This window comes from Accipiter gentilis, chromosome W, assembly GCF_929443795.1.
Source record: "Accipiter gentilis chromosome W, bAccGen1.1, whole genome shotgun sequence".
NCBI lineage: Eukaryota > Metazoa > Chordata > Aves > Accipitriformes > Accipitridae > Astur > Astur gentilis.
The window spans coordinates 39,821,531-39,841,578 of NC_064918.1; the positions used below are offsets into that span (position 1 = coordinate 39,821,531).

The following is a 20,048-nucleotide window of genomic DNA, read 5'->3' on the forward strand; positions in this document are numbered from 1 at the left end:
TCTTTCAGGTTTAAGATTTATTCTTTATCAACAATTTTGCCTTTTCTTTCTGCCATTTCTTCCATGTAAATGTTGGTTTTGCAGATAATTTGAGAGTACTGTTCACAGTAGAATGGGTAAAAGTAGCTATAGTTTTTAATGAAGAAACAAAGTTTTGTGGTTAGAAAGCTTTGTTAAACATTGATTAGAAAGGAGATGATATAAAGGTGAAAAATGTTTATGATTAGTAATTTTTATCATCTGTGCTTGTACTCAAACCAGAAATCAAATTTAGCAGCATGTCTAATGCTTTTGTTTGTTTGGTGATGGAATATTATTATGTATTTAATGTTTTCTAGGTATTATAAGTCTGTGCAAACCTGGAAATTCTGGGATTCAGTCTCTTATTGGGGTACTCTGTATACCAAATATGGAAATACGGGTAGGTGGTAAATATTTAGTACTGATATAAGAATAATATTGGATGTTTTAATTAACATTTAAAATTTTACAAATTTTATCAGTTTAGTGGTTTAAACGCAGATTCCAATTATGAGACCGCTAGCCTTGACTTTATTTCACCCCCAAGTCTAAGTCTATAATTCCATTGTAAAATTTCCATGTGATCTTAAGCAAGTTGCTTGCTTTTTCTGTCTCAGCTCCTTATACATAAAATGAGAATGGAATCACACCCTCTATGTCTGAGAGGATGGAATGGAGGAGAGAAAAATGCATAAATTAATTTTTACTCTGGCCACAAGTCAAAGCAAATTCACAGTGGCTGCAGTTATGAGTTTAAAGCATTGAATCTGAGATAAATAAAAATGTTTCTTCCCAATTACCTGCCAAATGAAGAAGTTGATGTTGGCAGCACTAACTGTTCTAAAAAACTGTAATCCAAGTAGCCTGGGCTTCTATAGAATTCATAGTGACAGTCAGGCGCACTTTTAAAGCAAGCCAGCCCTTCCCTTCTGTTTTCCAGATTCATTCAGATTATGAAAATAAGCGTGTTATCCTAAAAGAAACCCTGAAACAAAGACACCAATTTTAATACTTCTAGAAATCTCAACTTCAATATTAGTAGTGAACAAAAAGACCATTTTTTGTAAATCTATAAAATTTCTGCCTTTTTTTTTTTTTCGGTAGCAAGGTCTGCTTGAGGTTCTTTATGATATATTTCGCCTTCCTCTCCCTGTTGTTGCAGAAGAATTTATTGAGGCACTTCTCAGTGTAGGTAAGTATTTTAGTACTGGTTCACATAAAAAAAATCTTTCTATTAAGCTCTTCTACAGATTTGATCCTTTTACTGTTTCCTCTATATTGGAAATTATGTCAGTCTTAACTGTTTTATCACTGAATTCATTGGGTGTTCTGAAGTCCTGTTAAAAACTCTTATCAACTGTTCAGTGTTGATCAAGCAACTAGAAGTTTCTTTCTTCTGACATCCTTACTATATATCAGTTGTATATTTCATACAAGAGTAGTAGTGGAGCATTTACACAAAAGACTGTGTGAATATGTTACTACAAATTAGACTTCTTTGAAGTGTTAGAAGCATTAGTAATGTAGACATGTTGGTGAATGTTACAGAAGTTATGAAAAAGGGTCTTTTCTGTATATTATCTGCTAGCTATCTCCACTGCACTTCAGCAGACTTTTACTTTTCCTAGGGCAAGTATATGTGTTTTCACATCTATATATTTAGCAGAGTTAGTCTTTTATCTTTAGAATTACTCCTTTGTAAACCAAAGAGTATCTTCTGCTTTGTCTCACAGTGCAAAAGTATGAGCCCAAAAGGAGCAAGTCTCAGCCTTTAATATTCCAGCAATTCTCTTCTTCAAACTCTGGTTATAAATGTCTTTGTCATGCAGTTGTATAATCAAGCTTAATCCTTGTTCTGTGCTTATAAGTAAATAAATAATTCTTTGTTGCAAACTTTCTACTTTGCAACATATGGATGTACGGTTTAAAATTTTAGGTGTTTATGATATTTTCTGTTAAGTTTAATGTGTTTATGAATTGGAAATTTCATTATTTTGGTTGATACTTAAATGAGATCTTTGTCCTAGCTTTGAAGTTAGCCTTGCTTTGTGCGAGAGTGTGGATTAGATGACTTGTTAGAGATTCCTTATGACAAAATTTTCTATAATTTTAAACCTGAAATAACAGTTAGTAAGAACTATTATTTACATACTGACAAGTATTAAAATAACACTATGAAATCCAGTGTTATAATTATCGTCCATATTTTCTTGTTATAGATCCAAGCAGGTTTCAGGACTGCTGGAGACTTTCTGATGGCTTTGTAGCTGCTGAAGCTAAAACTATACTACCACATCGAGCCAGGTCAAGGTGAGCATTTTGCAAACTCGGACTAAACTCTTATTTTAGTTTTCTGTTGTTATTGACAAAAATATTTGTTGTTTTCTTGCATACACAATAAGAAATGTACTTTCTAAACCATTTCCATACTTTTTTCTCCTTAGGCCTGATCTCATGGATAATTATTTGGCTTTAGTGCTTTCAGCTTTTATTACTAATGGACTTCTAGAGGTAACGAATATCTTGAAGTTTAAGTAGATGCTTGCTACTTTTTTCCTATAAACATTAAAAGAAGGCGTTATACATGAAATGTAATATTTTTTTAACTTTTTTGAAGGGTCTGGTTGAAGTGATCACAAGTAGTGATGACCATGTATCTGTTAGAGCAACTATCCTTTTAGGAGAACTTTTGCACATGGTAAGACTTTTTGCTGAGAATAAGTAGTATTAGTAGCTCATTGTAAATAGATATTTCCTGTTATAGCTTTGAATTTGTTACAAATTTGGAACACCCATTTTTCAATCAAAATAATAGGTTATTTTACATTACAGCATATGGCACTTCATATATGAAAACCAGCATGAATCAATAGGAAGGCAGTTTGGAATGTCCTGAAAGTGCTAGGGCTTCTGCTCCAAGGATAATCCTCAGTAACCAGTTGTATTTTTAAGTTGGAATCCTGCAAACTCACTCATTGGTGACTGTGTTTTAGGAAAAGGACTGTTGACATTTTTTGCTTTTCCTAAGATGATGGTAGCTCTGTGGCAGTGTGTTTAGCTTTCTGCTGTGCAGGCTAGGCAAATTAAACTTTTTTTCATGTTGATTTTGATGTGGCTCGGGCACTTCATATTATTCATGCAGGCAACTCCAACTTGATGGAGTGCTCTTTCAGCACTGCTGTTGGTAGCCCCTGCTGCAGAGAAGCTGAAGGGACCTTACTTCAGTCCTTTTCCCTCTCCTTAAAATCTCTCTTATAGTAGCTTCTCTTTTTTTCCTTCACACAGTATCACAACAAGATTAAAGTCCTTACCATTCCACACTGACAGGATTCATACTTATTTCAACAGCTAGAGATGAGAGGAAATTGTAAATTTATTCATAGAATCATAGAATATCTCAAGTTGGAAGAGACCCATAAGGATCATCGAGTCCAATTCCCTGCTCCTTACAGGACTACCTAAAACTAAACCATGTAACTAAGAGTGTCATCCAGAAGCTCCTTGAACTCTGACAGGCTTGGTGCTGTGACCACTTCCCTGGGGAGCCTGTTCCAGTGACCGACCACCCTCTCAGTGAAGAACCTTTTCCTAATGTCCAATCTGAACTTCCCCCGATGCAGCTTCATTCTATTTCCATGTGTCCTATCTCTGGTCACCAGAGAGAGGATATCAGCACCTCCCCCTTCACTGCCCCTCTCGAGGAAGTTGTAGACTGCAATGAGGTCACCCCTCAGCCATCTCTTCTCCAAGCTGAACAAACCAAGTGACCTCAGCAGCACCTCATAAGTCTTGCCCTTGAGGCCTTTCACCATCTTGGTTGCCCTCCTCTGGACACACTCTAATAGTTTGATGGCCTTCTTATATTGACGCGCCCAAAACTGCACACAGTACTTGAGGTGGGGCTGCACCAGTGCAGTGTAGAGTGGGACAATCACTTCCCTTGACTGGCTAGCTATGCTGTGCTCAATGCACCCCAGGACACGGTTGGCCTTTTTTGCTGCCAGGGCACACTGTTGACTCATATTCAACTTACCATCAACCCAAACTCCCAGGTCTCTTTCCACAGGGCTGCTCTCCAGCCTCTCGTCCCCCAATTTGTATGTATAACCAAGATTATCCTGTCCCAGGTGCAGAAACCTTCACTTGTTAAATTTCATATGGTTGGTGATTGCCCAGCTCTCTAGTCTATCCAGATCTCTCTGTAAGGCCTCTTTACCCTTGAGGGAGTCTAGCTGTGTGCTGGACAGTTTATCTGGAAGGATACTGTGAGAGACAGTATCAAAAGCTTTGCTAAAATCCAAACCTCCCACATCTACTGGCTTCCCTTGGCCAACTAGATGGGTGACCTTGTCATAAAAGGAAATTAAGTTGGTTAAACAGGACTTTCCCCTCATGAACCTGTGCTGGCTATGACCAATGACTGCATTGTCTCTCAAGTATTTTTCAATAACACCCAGAATAACCTTCTCCATAATTTTACCAGGCACTGAAGTGAGACTGACAGGCCTGCAATTACCAGGGTCTTCTTTCTTACCCTTCTTGAAAATTGGGACAACATTTGCCAGCTTCCAGTTGACTGGGACCTCTCCAGACTCCCAAGACAGTTGAAAAATAAGGGAGAGAGGTCCCACGAATGCATTGGCCAGCTCTTTCAGTACCCTGGGATGAATCCCATCAGGCCCCATAGACTTATGTGCATCCATCTGGAGCAGCAAGTCTCGAAAAGTTCAGGGTCGGCTGGGAGTTTATCATACCCCAGTGTCGTGGTTTCAGCCCAGCCAGTAACAAAGGAACACGCAGCCGCTCGCTCACTCCTCCGCCCCCCTCCTTTGGGATGGGGAGGAGACGGAGGAGAGAAAAAGAAAAAGAAACTGGAACCTCGAGGGTTGAGATAAAGGCAGTTTACTGGGACAAACACAAAGAAATTACAACAACAACAACGGCACTAATGAAAAAGTATACAAAAAGAGTGATGCACAGTGCAACTGCTCACCACCTGGGACCCGACGCTCCGCCACTTCGCCCACCGAAAACAGAGACCACCCCCCGGCCCGCTCCCCATTTATATACTGAGCATGATGTGACATGGTATGGAATAGCTCCTTGGCTAGTTCAGGTCAGTTGCCCCGGCTATGCCCCCACCTCCCAGGTTCCTGTAAAAATTAACTCTATCCCAGCTGAACGCAGGACATTATCCACCCCTTATTCTATACCATCTACATCATGCCCAGATCTTACTTTTTTTTTCCAATCAACCACTACTACTTTCCTGGTCTTATATATAAGTATATTGATTCCCCCCCGCCCCGACCTCGCACACACACACACATGGTGTTCCTTTAGCCTATGGGCTATCCCTCTAATGTGTCCATCGATTTTTGGGGCTCTATCTGTTGTAACACTTCTTCAGGATAAGAGAGAGATGGTGAGATGTTGGCTCGTTTTATGTTGTCTATGGAACTTGTGGCTAGTACATTTGGTGCAACTCATGCCCTTGGTCTGCAGGTCGAAGATGTTGATCTTGAGGAAATTGGTGGGTGCCAGTTCAAGTTCTATCGCTGTTGTACTTGGCTCAGTTTCAAAAGTCCATTCTGTAGTCATTCGGATAATTCTTACAATAATACCCTTGATATGGCATATAACACTATAGATACAATGACATGCATTGGCAGGTTATTTAGCAGTTAAATATCATACAGTCCAATTCACTGGCTATTCTCTCCCAAAATCAAATCTCCCTGAGGTACACATCGAACTTCCCCATCCTTCTGCATCACCCACCAGGTGTACCCAGGTCCCTGAGCAAAAACAACCCCTTGAATGGGTTTGCCTCTGCTTGAGGGAGGACTAACCCAGACTGTCTTTCCTAACATAATCCTCATGCGCACTACAGGGACTTTATCCCCTTCTACAGTATGTGGAACTCTTGGTTGGGCGGGGCCAGCCCGATTGGCGGATCCTCTAGTATTAACTAACCAGGTGGCTTTTGTTAAATGTGTATCCCAATGCTTGAAAGTTCCACCCCCCATCGCTCTCAATGTAGTTTTCAGCAGTCCATTGTATCATTCAATTTTTCCGGAGGCTGGTGCGTGATAAGGGATGTGATATACCCACTAAATGCCATGTTCTTTGGCCCAGGTGTCTACGAGGTTGTTTCGGAAGTGAGTCCCGTTGTCCGACTCGATTCTTTCTGGGGTGCCGTGTTGCCATAAAATTTTCTCTTCAAGGCCCAGGATAGTGTTCTGGGCAGTGGCATGGGACACAGGGTATGTTTCCAGCCATCCAGTGGTTGCTTCCACCATTGTAAGCACATGGCACTTGCCTTGGCGTGTTCGTGGGAGTGTGATATAGTCAATCTGCCAGGCCTCCCACTGTTTATATTTCAGCCATCGCCCTCCATGCAACAGGGGGTTTTGCCGCTTGCCTTCCTTAATTGCAGCACATGTTTCACATTCATGGATGACCTGTGCGATAGTGTCCATGGTCAAATCCACCCCTCGATCTCGAGCCCATCCATATGTAGCATCTCTTCCCTGATTGCCTGAGGTATCGTGGCCCCACTGAGCCATAAATAGCTCACCCCTACGTTGCCAGTCCAGGTCTACCTGAGACACTTCAATCTTGGCGGCCTGATCCGCCTGCTGTTTGTTTTGATGTTCTTCAGTGGCTCGACTCTTGGGTACATGAGCATCTACGTGACGTACTTTTACCACTAGCTTCTCTATCCGAACAGCGATATCTTGCCACAGTGCGGCAGCCCAGATGGGTTTACCTCTGCGCTGCCAGTTGCCCTTCTTCCATTGCTGTAGCCACCCCCACAGGGCATTTGCCACCATCCATGAGTCAGTATAGAGATAGAGCACTGGCCACTTTTCTCTTTCAGCAATGTCTAATGCTAGCTGGATGGCTTTCACCTCTGCAAACTGACTCGATCCACCTTCTCCTTCAGCAGTTTCTGCGTTTAGTCGTGTAGGACTCCATACAGCAGCCTTCCACCTTCGATGTTTTCCCACAATGCGACAGGACCCATCAGTGAACAGGGCATATTGTCTCTCATTTTCTGGCAATTTATTATACAGCGGGGCTTCTTCAGCCTGTGTCACCTCCTCTTCTGGCGACATTCCAAAATCTTTGCCTTCTGGCCAGTCCGTGATCACTTCTAACATTCCCTGGCGACTGGGGTTTCCTATGCGAGCTCGCTGTGTGATCAGTGCGATCCACTTACTCCACGTGGCGTCAGTCGCGTGATGCGAAGAGGAAACTTTCCCTTTGAACATCCAGCCCAGCACTGGCAGTCGGGGTGCTAAGAAGAGCTGTGTTTCAGTACCAACCACTTCTGAGGCAGCTCGAACTCCTTCATATGCTGCCAAGATCTCTTTTTCAGTTGGAGTATAGCGAGCCTCGGATCCTCGATATCCCCGACTCCAAAACCCCAGAGGTCGGCCTCGGGTCTCCCCAGGTGCTTTCTGCCAAAGGCTCCAGGTAGGGCCATTCTCCCCATCTGCAGTGTAGAGCATATTTTTAATATCTTGTCCTGTCCGGACTGGCCCAAGAGCTACTGCGTGAACAATGTCTTGCTTAATCTGTTCAAAGGTTTGTCGTTGCTCAGCCCCCCATTTAAAATCATTCTTCTTCCGAGTAACTTGGTAGAGAGGGCTTACAATTTGACTATAATTTGGAATATGCATTCTCCAAGAACCCACAACACCTAAGAAAGCCTGTGTTTCCTTTTTATTAGTTTGTGAGGACATAGCTGCTATTTTGTTGATCATGTCAGCAGGCATCTGATGACGTCCATCTTGCCATTTTACTCCTAAGAACTGGATCTCCTGCGCAGGTCCCTTGACCTTATTTTCTTTTATGGCAAAACCAGCCTTCAAAAGGATTTGGATTATTTTCTTCCCTTTCTCAAAAACTTCTTCTGCCGTGTTGCCCCATACGATGATGTCATCAATATATTGCAGGTGCTCTGGAGCTTCACCTTTTTCTAGTGCAGCCTGGATCAGTCCATGACAAATGGTGGGGCTGTGTTTCCACCCCTGGGGCAGTCGATTCCAGGTGTACTGGACGCCCCTCCAAGTGAAAGCAAACTGAGGCCTGCACTCCGCTGCCAAAGGAATGGAGAAAAATGCATTAGCAATGTCAAGTGTGGCATACCACTTAGCTGCCTTTGATTCCAGTTCATATTGAAGGTCTAACATATCTGGCACAGCAGCGCTCAGCGGTGGCGTGACTTCATTCAGCCCACGATAATCTACTGTTAGTCACCATTCCCCATTGGATTTCTGCACGGGCCATATGGGACTATTAAAGTGTGAGGGAGTCTTGCTGATCACTCCTTGGCTCTCCAATCAGCAAATCAGCTTATGGATGGGGATCAGGGAGTCTCGGTTGGTGCGATATTGTCGCCGGTGCACCGTCGTGGTAGCAATTGGCACCTGTTGTTCTTCAACCTTCAGCAACCCCACAACCGAAGGGTCTTGGGAGAGACCCGGCAGGGTAGACAGCTGTTCAATCTCCTCCGTCTCCAATGCAGCTACACCAAAGGCCCAACGGTACCCCTTTGGGTCCTTGAAATACCCCCTCCTGAGATAATCTATACCAAGGATGCACGGGGCCTCTGGGCCAGTCGCAATGGGGTGTTTATGCCAGTCATTCCCGGTTAGACTCATTTCAGCTTCCAATACGGTTAGCTCTTGGGATCCCCCTGTCACACCAGAGATACAGATGGGTTCTTCCCCTTTATAACTTGATGGCATTAGGGTACATTGTGCACCAGTGTCCACTAGAGCCTTATATTCCTGTGGGTCTGATGTGCCAGGCCATCGAATCCACACTGTCCAGTAGACTCGGTTGTCCCTCTCCTCCACCTGGGTGGAGGCAGGGCCCCTCTAATCCTGGTTAGAATATCCGTTACTCACTTTCTGCACACGTGAATCAGAAGTCCCTTCAAGGGGATCAGAAATGAGATCAGCCCATCTACTGCGTCTGGGGGACTGCTCACGGGAAACTGGAGCAGCAGTTTTCCAAGAAGAATTCTCTTTCCTGGTTGCTTTTTCTCGCAACTCCTGTACCCGTGCATCCAAGACTGAGGTAGGTTTTCCATCCCACTTCCTCATGTCCTCTCCATGGTCATGCAGGTAAAACCACAGGTTAGCCCGTTGTGTGTACTTTCTCTCTCCTCTCTCTTGGGCAGAGGAACGCTTACTCCCAATAACTGCGATGCAGGCCTGTACAGGTGAGGAGGAGGACAGATCCACTTTGAATTGCTGGAACTCTCGGGACAACTCCTCTACAGCTGAGACACAGGCCCGTAGGGAGGAAGAGAGACTTCCCTCGTATTGCCGGAGTTGGACAGCCAATTCATCCACCGTTTGTCCATAGCCTTCTCTCCAGGACGTTACTGCCAATGAGTTGGCATAGGTTGGTGGTGCACTTCGTAGAAACTTCCGCCACATGGGTTGTGTGCATTGGACCTCATCTGCATCTGTGGGTGACTGCGCATTTTCTGGATCATTATAAATCACCTCCAGCACGGCTAATTCCCTCAGGTACTGGATACCTCTCTCCATGGTGGTCCACTTGCCTTGGGGACATGTAACTTCATCCCTGAAGGGGTATCTTTCCTTTACACCTAACAGAAGTCGCCTCCAGAGGCTGAGGACTTGTGTTTTTCTCCCAATTGCCTTGTTGATGCCCCCTTCCCTAGACAGAGATCCCAACTGTTTGGCTTCCTTACCCTCTAATTCCACACTACTAGCCCCGCTATCCCAGCATCGGAGCAGCCAGGTAACAATGTGCTCACCTGGGTGGCGGCTAAAATCTTTTCGCATGTCACGCAACTCACTCATGGATAGGGATCGGGTAATTATTTCAGGTTCTGGCTCTTCCTCCTGTTCTCGCGATGACCCTGGTTCATCTTCATCTCTCACTAAGCGAACTGATTTCTTTGTGTGTTTCTTTTTCTGTACAGGGGCGACTGATACTGGCACAGGCTGGTTCTCTGGTTTAGCTGCAGTGTCTGTCACCGGGGTAGGGGCAGCCACGGTGCCTGTTGTCGGTGTTGGGGTAGCCACGGTGCCTGTTGTCCTGTTTTCCATCTTTTCTCCCTGAGGGTGCTGCCTAGTATCAAGCAGTGTTTGGTAGATACTGGCCAGGGCCCAGCACAATGTAGTGAGTTGTGTGTCTCTGGGATAGCCACAGCATTTTTCTTTCAAATATTCTATCACTTCATGAGGGTTCTGTAGTTGTTCGGGAATGAACTTCCAAGTCACTGGCGGTGAGAAGTTCTCTAGATACCTGCCCACATCCTCCCACATGCCCTGCCACCCATGAGTATCCAGCTTTGGGGGAGATCTCTGAGTGGTACTCTTAAAGAGCCTTTTTGTAGCCCTAAAGAAGACCTGAAACATATTCAGGAGGCATAGCACTAACAGCACACTGGCTTGCGCATCCCAAGGATATTCAAAATTCTCAAAAGCTGTTGTAATTAGTCGGAAGGAGAAAAGGGAGGTGAACGGACGGGGGGAGGTATCCCCCCCTAATTTCCCCATGGATTGGGTGTAATTGCCAATAAAATCCGACAGAAGGTGCCCAAAGTATGGAAATGTTATCACTGCCTCATACAGATACCAGCTTAACCTCATGACCAGTGATGTAATCATTTCACAAGTCGACATTGCCCAGTACAGCAAAATGATAATCCCAATCACTCTCCCAGAGATGAGATACGCAACTACAGGCAATACATAGAGCATATAAGAGCTTACAAAACGCCACCATGTAAACAAATGAAACAACATTGTGACTAACATGTATTTATCTAAGAAATGCGTTTGGCAAATTTGTTTCAACACGCTCTGGCTTGCTCTGTCGGTATCTCAACCCTTCTGCCCCAGGTTGGGTGCCAAAAAGGACTGTTGTGGTTTCAACCCAGCCGGTAACAAAGGACCACGCAGCCGCTCGCTCACTCCTCCGCCCCCCTCCAGTGGGATGGGGAGGAGATGGAGGAGAGAAAAAGAAAAAGAAACTGGAACCTCGAGGGTTGAGATAAAGGCAGTTTACTGGGACAAACACAAAGAGATTACAACAACAACAACGGCACTAATGAAAAAGTATACAAAAAGAGTGATGCACAGTGCAACTGCTCACCACCCGGGACCCGACGCTCCGCCACTTCGCCCACCGAAAACAGAGACCACCCCCTGGCCCGCTCCCCATTTATATACTGAGCATGATGTGACATGGTATGGAATAGCTCCTTGGCTAGTTCAGGTCAGTTGCCCCGGCTATGCCCCCACCTCCCAGATTCCTGTAAAAATTAACTCTATCCCAGCTGAACCCAGGACACACCCAGTCATGGTCTTCCAACACAGGGCTCTGGGGGTCCCAGGGCCCATCATTGGTGTTAAAGACAGAGGCGAAGGCGGCATTAAACATCTCTGCTTTGTCTATGTCCGTATTTGTGAGGTGACCAACCTCATCAAGTAATGGACTAATGTTATCTCTGATCCTCCTTTTGCTATTAACATATTTTAAGAAGCCCTTTTTGTTGTCCTTCACAGTACTGGCCAGCTTGAACTCTAATCGAGCTTTGGCTGCACTAATTTTCTCCCTACAGTGGCGAACAGTATCTCTGTAATCCTCCCGTGTCGCCTGTCCTTGCTTCCAATGTCCGTACGCTTTCCTTTTCCACCTAAGTTCTAGAAGAAGATCCCTGCTCAGCCAAGCCAGCCTTCTGCCCCGCTTGCTTGACTTCCGAGATTTTGGAATTGCCTGCTCCTGCACTCTTAAGAGATGGCTCTTAAAATGTGACCAGCATTCATGGACCCCAATACCTTTAAAAGCAGATTCCCAGGGGACCTTACTAACTAGTTCCTTCAGCAACACAAAGTCTGCTCTCCCCATATCCAGGATTGAAGTTTTGCTGGCGGTTTTTCTCCTATCACCAAGAATTTGAAACTCAACTACTTCATGGTCACTGTGACCAAGACAGCTACCAATCACCAGTTGAGCCCATGAGCCCTTCTCTGTTTGCAAACACCGACTAGGAGGGCACCTTTCCGAATCGGCTCCCTTAGTACCTGCATCAAGAAGTTATCTTCAGTGTGGTTCAGGAATTTCCTGGACCTGTTTCTGTCCACTGTATGATATTCCTAGTTGATGTCTGGGAAGTTAAGATCCACCCATAAGGACAAGGGCAGTTGATCTAGAGATATCCCTTAATTCCTTGTAGAATAATTCTTCGGTGTCATCGTCCTGGCTGGGTGGTCGATAGTAGACTCCCACAACAACATCTGCTTTATTTGCTTTCCTCTTCATCCTTACCCAGAGGCCCTCAACCATGTCGTCGCCAACTGTAAGCACCATACAATCGAACCCCTCCCTTACATACAGCACCACCACCCCCACCTCGCCTGTCTTGCCTATCCCTCCTGAAGACCCTTTAACCATCCATCATGGTACTACTCTATTTGTCTTGCTCAGGTTACTTTAGCCTACTCCAGACCAAAACCAACCAACCAACCAAAAGAAACCTGCTTGAAGAGCAGAACTTAACCTAAATTATTTTGGTATAGAGATGATACTGGTTTTATATACAGTCCAGTGCTACCTTTCATCCTGCTGAGAAACTGTTAGTCATATGTGAAGTGATATGATTTACCTTTCTTGTAAAACAGTTTTTTCTTTTTCATGGCCTTTCTTGATGGCAAGAAGCATATGCAGCAGTGCACTTTTTGATCAGGTTTCTTGTGGTTTGGTTTTTTATCTTTTTCCAAATGAACTGCTTTATAAGAGACAGTAAAATTGTAAAATACAACTTTGTCTTACAAAAATTTGAATATGAGTTATCAGACATAGCCTGCATCTTCAGACTATAGACTCATTTCAGTGGTGTGGGATTGGCCTGTCCTTAATGCTCCAAAAAATGAGACCACAATCCTCAGGTATAGGATTGCTTATCACTACAGTGATTTACAACAGCTCAGCTCAGCAGCATGGGTCACAACCACAACAAATCTGTTCTTTAGTCTCTTCAGCGATTTTTTTTTTCTTTAAATAATTGGTGGACTTTTTTGAGTGTTCAGTCAGCCATGTGGTTTAAAAAGAGGAATCTGCATTAACATATGCTGTTTTTCATGGTTTCTGGAATACTTTTGAATGGGAGTAATTAGATGCATTGACGTTTGAGTATGCTGCAAAGCATAGATATTTTTTGGTTTTCTAAAGAGATTATTCACTAGTCTGTTTATCGAAGTATTCAAGAAATATTTGTACTCTAATTTTAAGATATTGAAGTAATTTCTTTATCTTCATTATTCTTTAGTTTTCAAAAGTATTTGGACAACTACCTAAAATGTTTCCCAAAATAAAAGCCATTAAATGTCCAGTAACTTATGAAGTTATGTTTATTTATCAGATAATTTTTTTGTGCAAAATCATTGGTAGTCGAAAGTATTGAATGAACATCATTAGCTTAAATTGTGTTTCTGATTTTAGGGGTTTTAGTACTTTTATATACATGATGTAAGGATATCTGATGCTTTGCATTTTTTTGCATTTTACAACTTTGAAAACCACCAATGCAAAAAACACAAATGGGAAGGCTCCAAAAGAAGTCTCTGAGTCCTAAAATTAAGTTATTTTCAGTTGTATTTCAGATTGATTAATTAGATCAAATATTTAAAATGGTATGTGTAATTATTGTTCTGACATTATGCAAAAGGTAGTTTTGTTATGTATTTGTGAAAGTCTTGTGAAAAGTGGTAGATTCTTCAAATGCTGATCTTAGAGATGGCTGAAAATGTTGTAATAAGTTATTCTAACTAGTATTCTGTTGTCGTTTAGGCAAACACGATCCTTCCTCATTCTCACAGCCATCACCTGCACTGCTTACCAACGCTAATGAATATGGCAGCATCTTTTGACATAATGAAAGAGAAAAGACTGTAAGAATTCTAAGTTACACTTAAAAGCAAAAATAAGTATGTCTTCTTTTCTCCCTGCAATTGAGTGAAAACCTACGTTATGAGTTTTCTGATGGCTGAAACCACTGCTGTCTTTATTTAAAAGAAAAATAGAATATAGAAATGCTCTGTGACACTTACTAGGGAAATTCTTTCCAGTGCATGATTCCAAAAGCATGATCTATTTACAGTAACAATTTTTTCTTATGTGTTGTTGCTGAGCTGTTTAGATATAAAGAGCAGGAAATATACTACTGATACTCCTGCCACCCTCTGGGGAGGGAAAGAAAATTTACAAGAAATACTTTGTTAGTCAAAGTTGAAGCTAGACGTCTCAACTTAACTGTAGAACATTGATCTAATGTGACATCTCACAATACTTTATCAACTTTAAACTTTGGAATATCTTCTGTGAACTCTGAAAGGTACCACTAATTGCAGAGTAGAAGAAAAGTTATCAGTAAGGCTCATTCTTTGGTACTAGAAATTCTGAAAGATAATTTTCTGTATAATTTCAGTACAAGACTAAGGGATACGGAAGTATGAAAACTTATATAAAGAAAATTATTTTATTTTATTGGCTTTGGAATTGTTGGTGAATTCTTTCTTGAACTATGTTTATTTAACTCAAGATATAGCAGTGGCGCTCTTTAGTTGAATAACAGTTGTCAGATACTGATTGTAGTATTTTTTCCTATTAGACGAGCAAGTGCCGCACTCAACTGCTTAAAACGTTTTCACGAGATGAAGAAAAGAGGACCTAAACCTTACAGCCTCCATTTAGATCATATTATTCAGAAAGCAATTCCAACCCACCAAAAAAGGGATCAGTACCGTGTGCAGAAAGACATCTTTATTTTAAAGGTATTATCATTATTGATTTTTCAAAACTGAATTTGATTTTGTGTTTTGGAGACTTAAATCCCACCCCCCCAAGCTTCACACTCTTATTTATTTCAGAGCCATTTATGTGATTTCTTTGTAGAATTTTTTTTATTTAATTTGTCTTCTAGCTACTTGTGGATACTATAGTGTATTTCTAGAAATTGAGGAGTGAAATTACAATAATTTTTAATGCTTTTTAGTCCCAATTATGATCTCTTACTATTAGATTTTTAATGCAGTACTATAACCATGCAATTTACTTTCAAATGCAAACTACTGTGGAGCATAGCCCTTTTAATGATTATTACGTGGACAGTAAGTATATCATGTGACAAGACATGATGCAGGGAAACTTACTGTAGTTTTTTATGTCTGTATTCCAGGATACAGAAGAAGCACTTGTAATGAATCTTCGAGACAGCCAAGTTCTCAATCATAAAGTGAACCTTGAGTGGAATTGGAATCTGATAGGGACCATACTGAAGGTGAGCATAAAAAGGGCATGATACTATTTTTATGAAATTATTGAGGGGAGGTGTCTCCATTTCACATGTGAGCTTTTACTTTCTAATATCAATTCCATACTATATCCCATAATCTGTTTTATTTCAGAAAATTAGGGTCTCATGGGTTTAATCAGTGCTGATGTAGTCTCTTTGTATACAACCCTTAAACTATATACAAAAAGACACTACAGTTAAATTCACATGTTTCTTAATAAGAATATATTAAATTTTATCTAACTTTATTTGTATAGAAATAGACTTTATAGAATGAGATATACTGACTTTAAAGTTGCTAATATTTTAGACTGCAGTCCAAACTACATAGGTATACTGCCTTGTTCAGTTTCATAGCAGACTTTTTTTAAAAAAAAAATATAACATGTACTGAAGGTTAAGGCTGGAGGTAGGTTATACATCAAGGTTCAGATGTTTAGACTGAGCCACATATGAAAACTTCAGTAGTCTGCAGTCTTATTGTATGTTTTGAACTAATACAAATAGTCCCATAGCATCAAGTTCATTACAAAATGAATTTGTTTTCACAAAATACAGGAAATATCTTTGACAGGGAAAGCATTATCTCAAATATACTTAATGTACAGCTTTTAAGGGACTGCCTCTTTTTTAAGCAGAGGACTTATTTTCTTTGAGTAAGAAAACTTTCTGACTGAGTACTTGCTATAGTCTTAGAGCCAAAATAGCTCCTGTCATTCTGTGCATCAAAGCCATCCTTCCATTGTTACCCCCAAGTAACATTTTCTAACATTTTCTTACTGTTGTCTTTACTATGTTGTTATAAAGATGGCAAAAGTACAAAACAGGATTAATGGTGACAAACATAATCAAGATTATATTATATTAAAAACAACACACATCCACCATCAAAAAAAAAAAATCCCCCTAAATATTTCTGTGCATTTTTTCAAGGACTGATAAACTTGAGAGAGCAAGAATCTGTCTGGTATAAAACCTGAATAGGTATATGATAGTAGCTTTGCTCCACTAAATTCCACTGTTTACAGACTTTTTACTGTAACACTACTAGACTACTAGATATCTATGATTATTAGTCATAGATATTTTTACCTTTGATTCAGTATTAAAGATATTATCAAGAAACTGTTCTTCAGAATCTTACTTTTTAATTAGTCTGTGTAGTACTTTGACAATGGAAGTTTTATGTAGTTGACAACCAAGGGGGGGTGGGTGTGTTTTTTGTTTATGGGTTGGGGTTTTTTTTATTTTCCTCCCCTGAAATTTAGGTCAAGCTGTCAGTTTCCCTGCTATCTCAGACCTTCCCTGCAGTATATTTTCTATTGTCCTGTTGAACAGTTCTAAATGTCTCAAAATCAGAGACTCCTGTCTTCCAGAACGAGAAGTTACTGTGGTTTTTGGTTAAATTCTAACCACTTCCATTCCTGTTAACATTATCTTAGCTTACACTGGTGGTGTGCAGTTTATCAGAGTGGTCCATCTTTAGTCTCTGAATCAGCAGGATCCAGATTCCAGTGTTTGGACTTCATAATCTCATGTGGCTACTCACCTCCCCCCCCCCAGTTGAAACCTCACAGCTGTGGAGCATCAGCTTTCCTACCACCTCACTACTTGCATCTCATATGGTCCCTTACTGCCTTTTTTTACTTGCTCAGCTTGCTGTCTAAAGCTGCCAAAAGAGCAGCAAAAAGTGGTAGTGGTCAGGATGGAGGAATTGAGACTGTGCTAATGGTAGAGCTTCATAATTAATCTGGCACTGTGGGTTCAATGTTACTAGTGTAGTCAGTTTTACTAATCATTAACTAGTGCACTATATGTCTTAATACTAGTATACCAATTGGAAATGTAGAACTGTATCACTTAGGTAGGAAAGAAAAATGTTTGATGCACTTTTTAACATCCCTTCCAAGAAGATACTAGTAGCAACAAAAATAAATCTAAAACCATAGAGACAACAGAGGAAAACATAATATGAAGAAAGGATAGGTCCAGAAGAGAGTATTATGGCTTTCTGTGATCCTTTTTAAAACATCTTACAAAGTATCAACAGAGGAATTTAAATACCATTTTAATAAGCAGTATTTAAGTGAGCTATAACAGAAAAATGATTATTTTTAAACCAAATCAGATGAATAGTGAAAACAACAACAAAACCTGATTTCCCTGTTATGTGTTTCAAAATCTGTTTGCTATTTTCAGAGAAGAAACTGAGCAAAATTGTTTATTTTTTATTAGCATGTCATAGTTTGCTATTTCATTAGAATTATGGACTTGTACACATAGCATGCACCCAACATTCCCTGTCCTTCTCTAGAAAATAATAGAACAGTTCTTGGAGCAAGAATGTGGGCTTTTCAAAAAAATAAAGGGTTATTTTATAGGTAACATTTGATGCAAGGAAACTTACACTTCTAATTATAAGTGAATAGAACCATAATAGAAATGAGTAAATTTTAGTGACTAATCAAGGACTGATGTACAAGTTTCATATAATGCTATATTTGCTGTTTTTTCTAGTGGCCAAATGTAAATCTAAGGAACTATAAAGATGAACAATTGCACAGGTATGTAAAAATTACATAACTTCCTTTGAAGAAAGAAATTTGGAAAAACTGAGTTTTAATGTTGCAATAAACTATTCCTTGATGCGTCACATTTCTAAAACTTAATCTGTAGATAAACAGCAAAAATGAAAATTGCAATATTTGCTTTAAATAAACAGGTCTTTAGGCTTTAGTGGTTTCTTTTCTGTGCACAGATACTTTATATATTTATTCCCTAAACAAGAATCATATTGGCTTTGCAAATGCCCTATTTCATTTTAAACCTTAAAGTATTACCTCTTTGATATTTCATACATTAGTGTTTGATGTCAACACTTGACAAATTTTGACAGAATAGGTCTACAGTTGTACAGTTATATAGTTATAGCTTTCATCAAAAACCAAGAGGAAGTTATTTCTAGTTGCTATTAATGGCAAGGGAAGCATATGTGATTTGAAAAGACAATCAGTACAGCTCCGATTCCTTTCATGTCTGTTGGCATTAAGGCATTATTACTTTTGTGCATGTGTATTTGTAGGCATGGAAAGCTACTTCTACATGAATTTGAGGAAAGACCTAAAGCTAAAACATATCCTGAAAGGCTCATGCTGCATAATTTTAAATTTTTACTAAAAAGTAATCAGGCAACTTATATAGTGTTCCCAGCATAAGTGGTAGTCCCATTGTAATCATAGTAATAATTTAATTTTGCATTTGTGGGTTTTTTTCTGATTTTTTTTTTTCTTTCCTAAACATTAATTGCTAATCTGTACTTTGTGGTAAAGGATTATTTATCAAATCCGGTGGTTTATAACATTGCTTCTCTAAAGGAAAATCTGCAGTCCTGGCTGTGACACTCTCATCCACTTCTCTACCTACCTATCTGGGACAGTGTTCCTGTTCCCTGCTTTTGTGCTGCACTCAAGCATTCTTCGGTGCCTAAATAATTTTAATTCTAAATAAATTGAGAAAACCTAGGATTGAATTACTATGAAACTTCTACAGTTGATTGATCCTTTCTACAGGATTGTGGGTTAGATGCTTTAATGGCTTTAGAATGCTGTTCTTATTTAATTATAACTAATTAACCCCCAAATCTCTAGTTTCACTGCTGATCATAAAAAATTTTCAGCCACTTTGTTTCTGAAGTGTAAAGTAAATTTTTGTCCTTCTATAAGTTGATTTTTTTTCTTTTACTGTTAGTGTTTTTGTGATGATCTTATGGCTGTTAAAGTGAAATTCAAGATATTTTTTATATAGATCCCTTCATTTCATAGATAGTTAATGCAGTGTGTGTATACACGTATACGTGTATATACATATATACACACTTACGTATACATGTATATATACACTCACATATAAATGTGTGTGATAATATATATTTATTGTTAATAACCCAGAATAAAATGCACTTCATTTGACAAAATTTAAAGAAGCCCTCAGATCTTCTTTTTAATTGGTCCTGTGTTTGGAGTTGGGATAGTTGCTTACTCTCACTTTTCTAACTAAAGGCAGTGCTTTAGTTGCGCTTTCTTAATGCTTGACATATCTATCTTCAGACAGAACATTCTGTGTTCTTTTAAAGCATGAATGTGTTTATTTTTTTGCGAAGAATTGATGGGGGGAAGCTCTTTGCTGAAGATTTATTCCTGCAATGCAAAATTCAAGCTATATTGTTCACCATGGTTTCAGAAAGTCTGAGTGAGAGTCTGCATTTGCAATCACTGTGTTGTGCTTCAGAAATGCTTAAGTGAGGTGAATGAAAATACTGTTGCTGAATAAATATGGCCTTTTTCTGGCAGAACATTTTTTTTTTTTTCCACAGTAGTGTTAACTATTATAGCTACAGAAAAGTCATGTCACATAAACATTAAGACAGACTCTTCTTTAGCCCTTTGTAAGCCTAGATAGTATAGTCTTTGAAACTCATCACAGGATAAATTACAGCAGAATAAATTATAAACATGAGAATGAGAAGGAAGCTATGGCTTCTAAGAGCATAGAGATTTTGAGTTCCTTTGCTTATTTTAAGTCATGTCATAGAAAACCCTTTATAACAAACAGTACAGCTGCATCTCTGAAATCATGTCTGGATACACTCATTACTGATACCTGCTACTCTCTTTTA

The 20,048-nt window shown here is 40.3% G+C and overlaps 2 protein-coding genes across 5 annotated transcripts in view; one reads left to right on the forward strand and one right to left on the reverse strand.

The window, feature by feature from the left end:
* LOC126035221 (uncharacterized) overlaps positions 1 to 20,048 on the reverse strand; it is a 249,702-nt gene that overhangs the window by 194,916 nt on the left and 34,738 nt on the right. Inside the window, exon 2 of the mRNA XM_049793454.1 lies at positions 11,058 to 11,196. The gene's annotated coding sequence lies outside the window, so the exon portion shown is untranslated. The remainder of the gene's footprint in view (positions 1 to 11,057; positions 11,197 to 20,048) is intronic.
* The window catches only part of LOC126035219 (rapamycin-insensitive companion of mTOR-like), a 108,636-nt gene that overhangs the window by 57,318 nt on the left and 31,270 nt on the right, over positions 1 to 20,048 (forward strand). For all 4 annotated transcript variants that reach the window (XM_049793438.1, XM_049793439.1, XM_049793440.1 and 1 more), the window contains 9 exons: positions 339 to 421; positions 1,126 to 1,213; positions 2,241 to 2,331; positions 2,466 to 2,532; positions 2,639 to 2,719; positions 13,870 to 13,970; positions 14,690 to 14,852; positions 15,257 to 15,358; positions 17,891 to 17,937. In XM_049793438.1, coding sequence (XP_049649395.1) covers positions 339 to 421; positions 1,126 to 1,213; positions 2,241 to 2,331; positions 2,466 to 2,532; positions 2,639 to 2,719; positions 13,870 to 13,970; positions 14,690 to 14,852; positions 15,257 to 15,358; positions 17,891 to 17,937 — 823 coding nt within the window. The remainder of the gene's footprint in view (positions 1 to 338; positions 422 to 1,125; positions 1,214 to 2,240; positions 2,332 to 2,465; positions 2,533 to 2,638; positions 2,720 to 13,869; positions 13,971 to 14,689; positions 14,853 to 15,256; positions 15,359 to 17,890; positions 17,938 to 20,048) is intronic.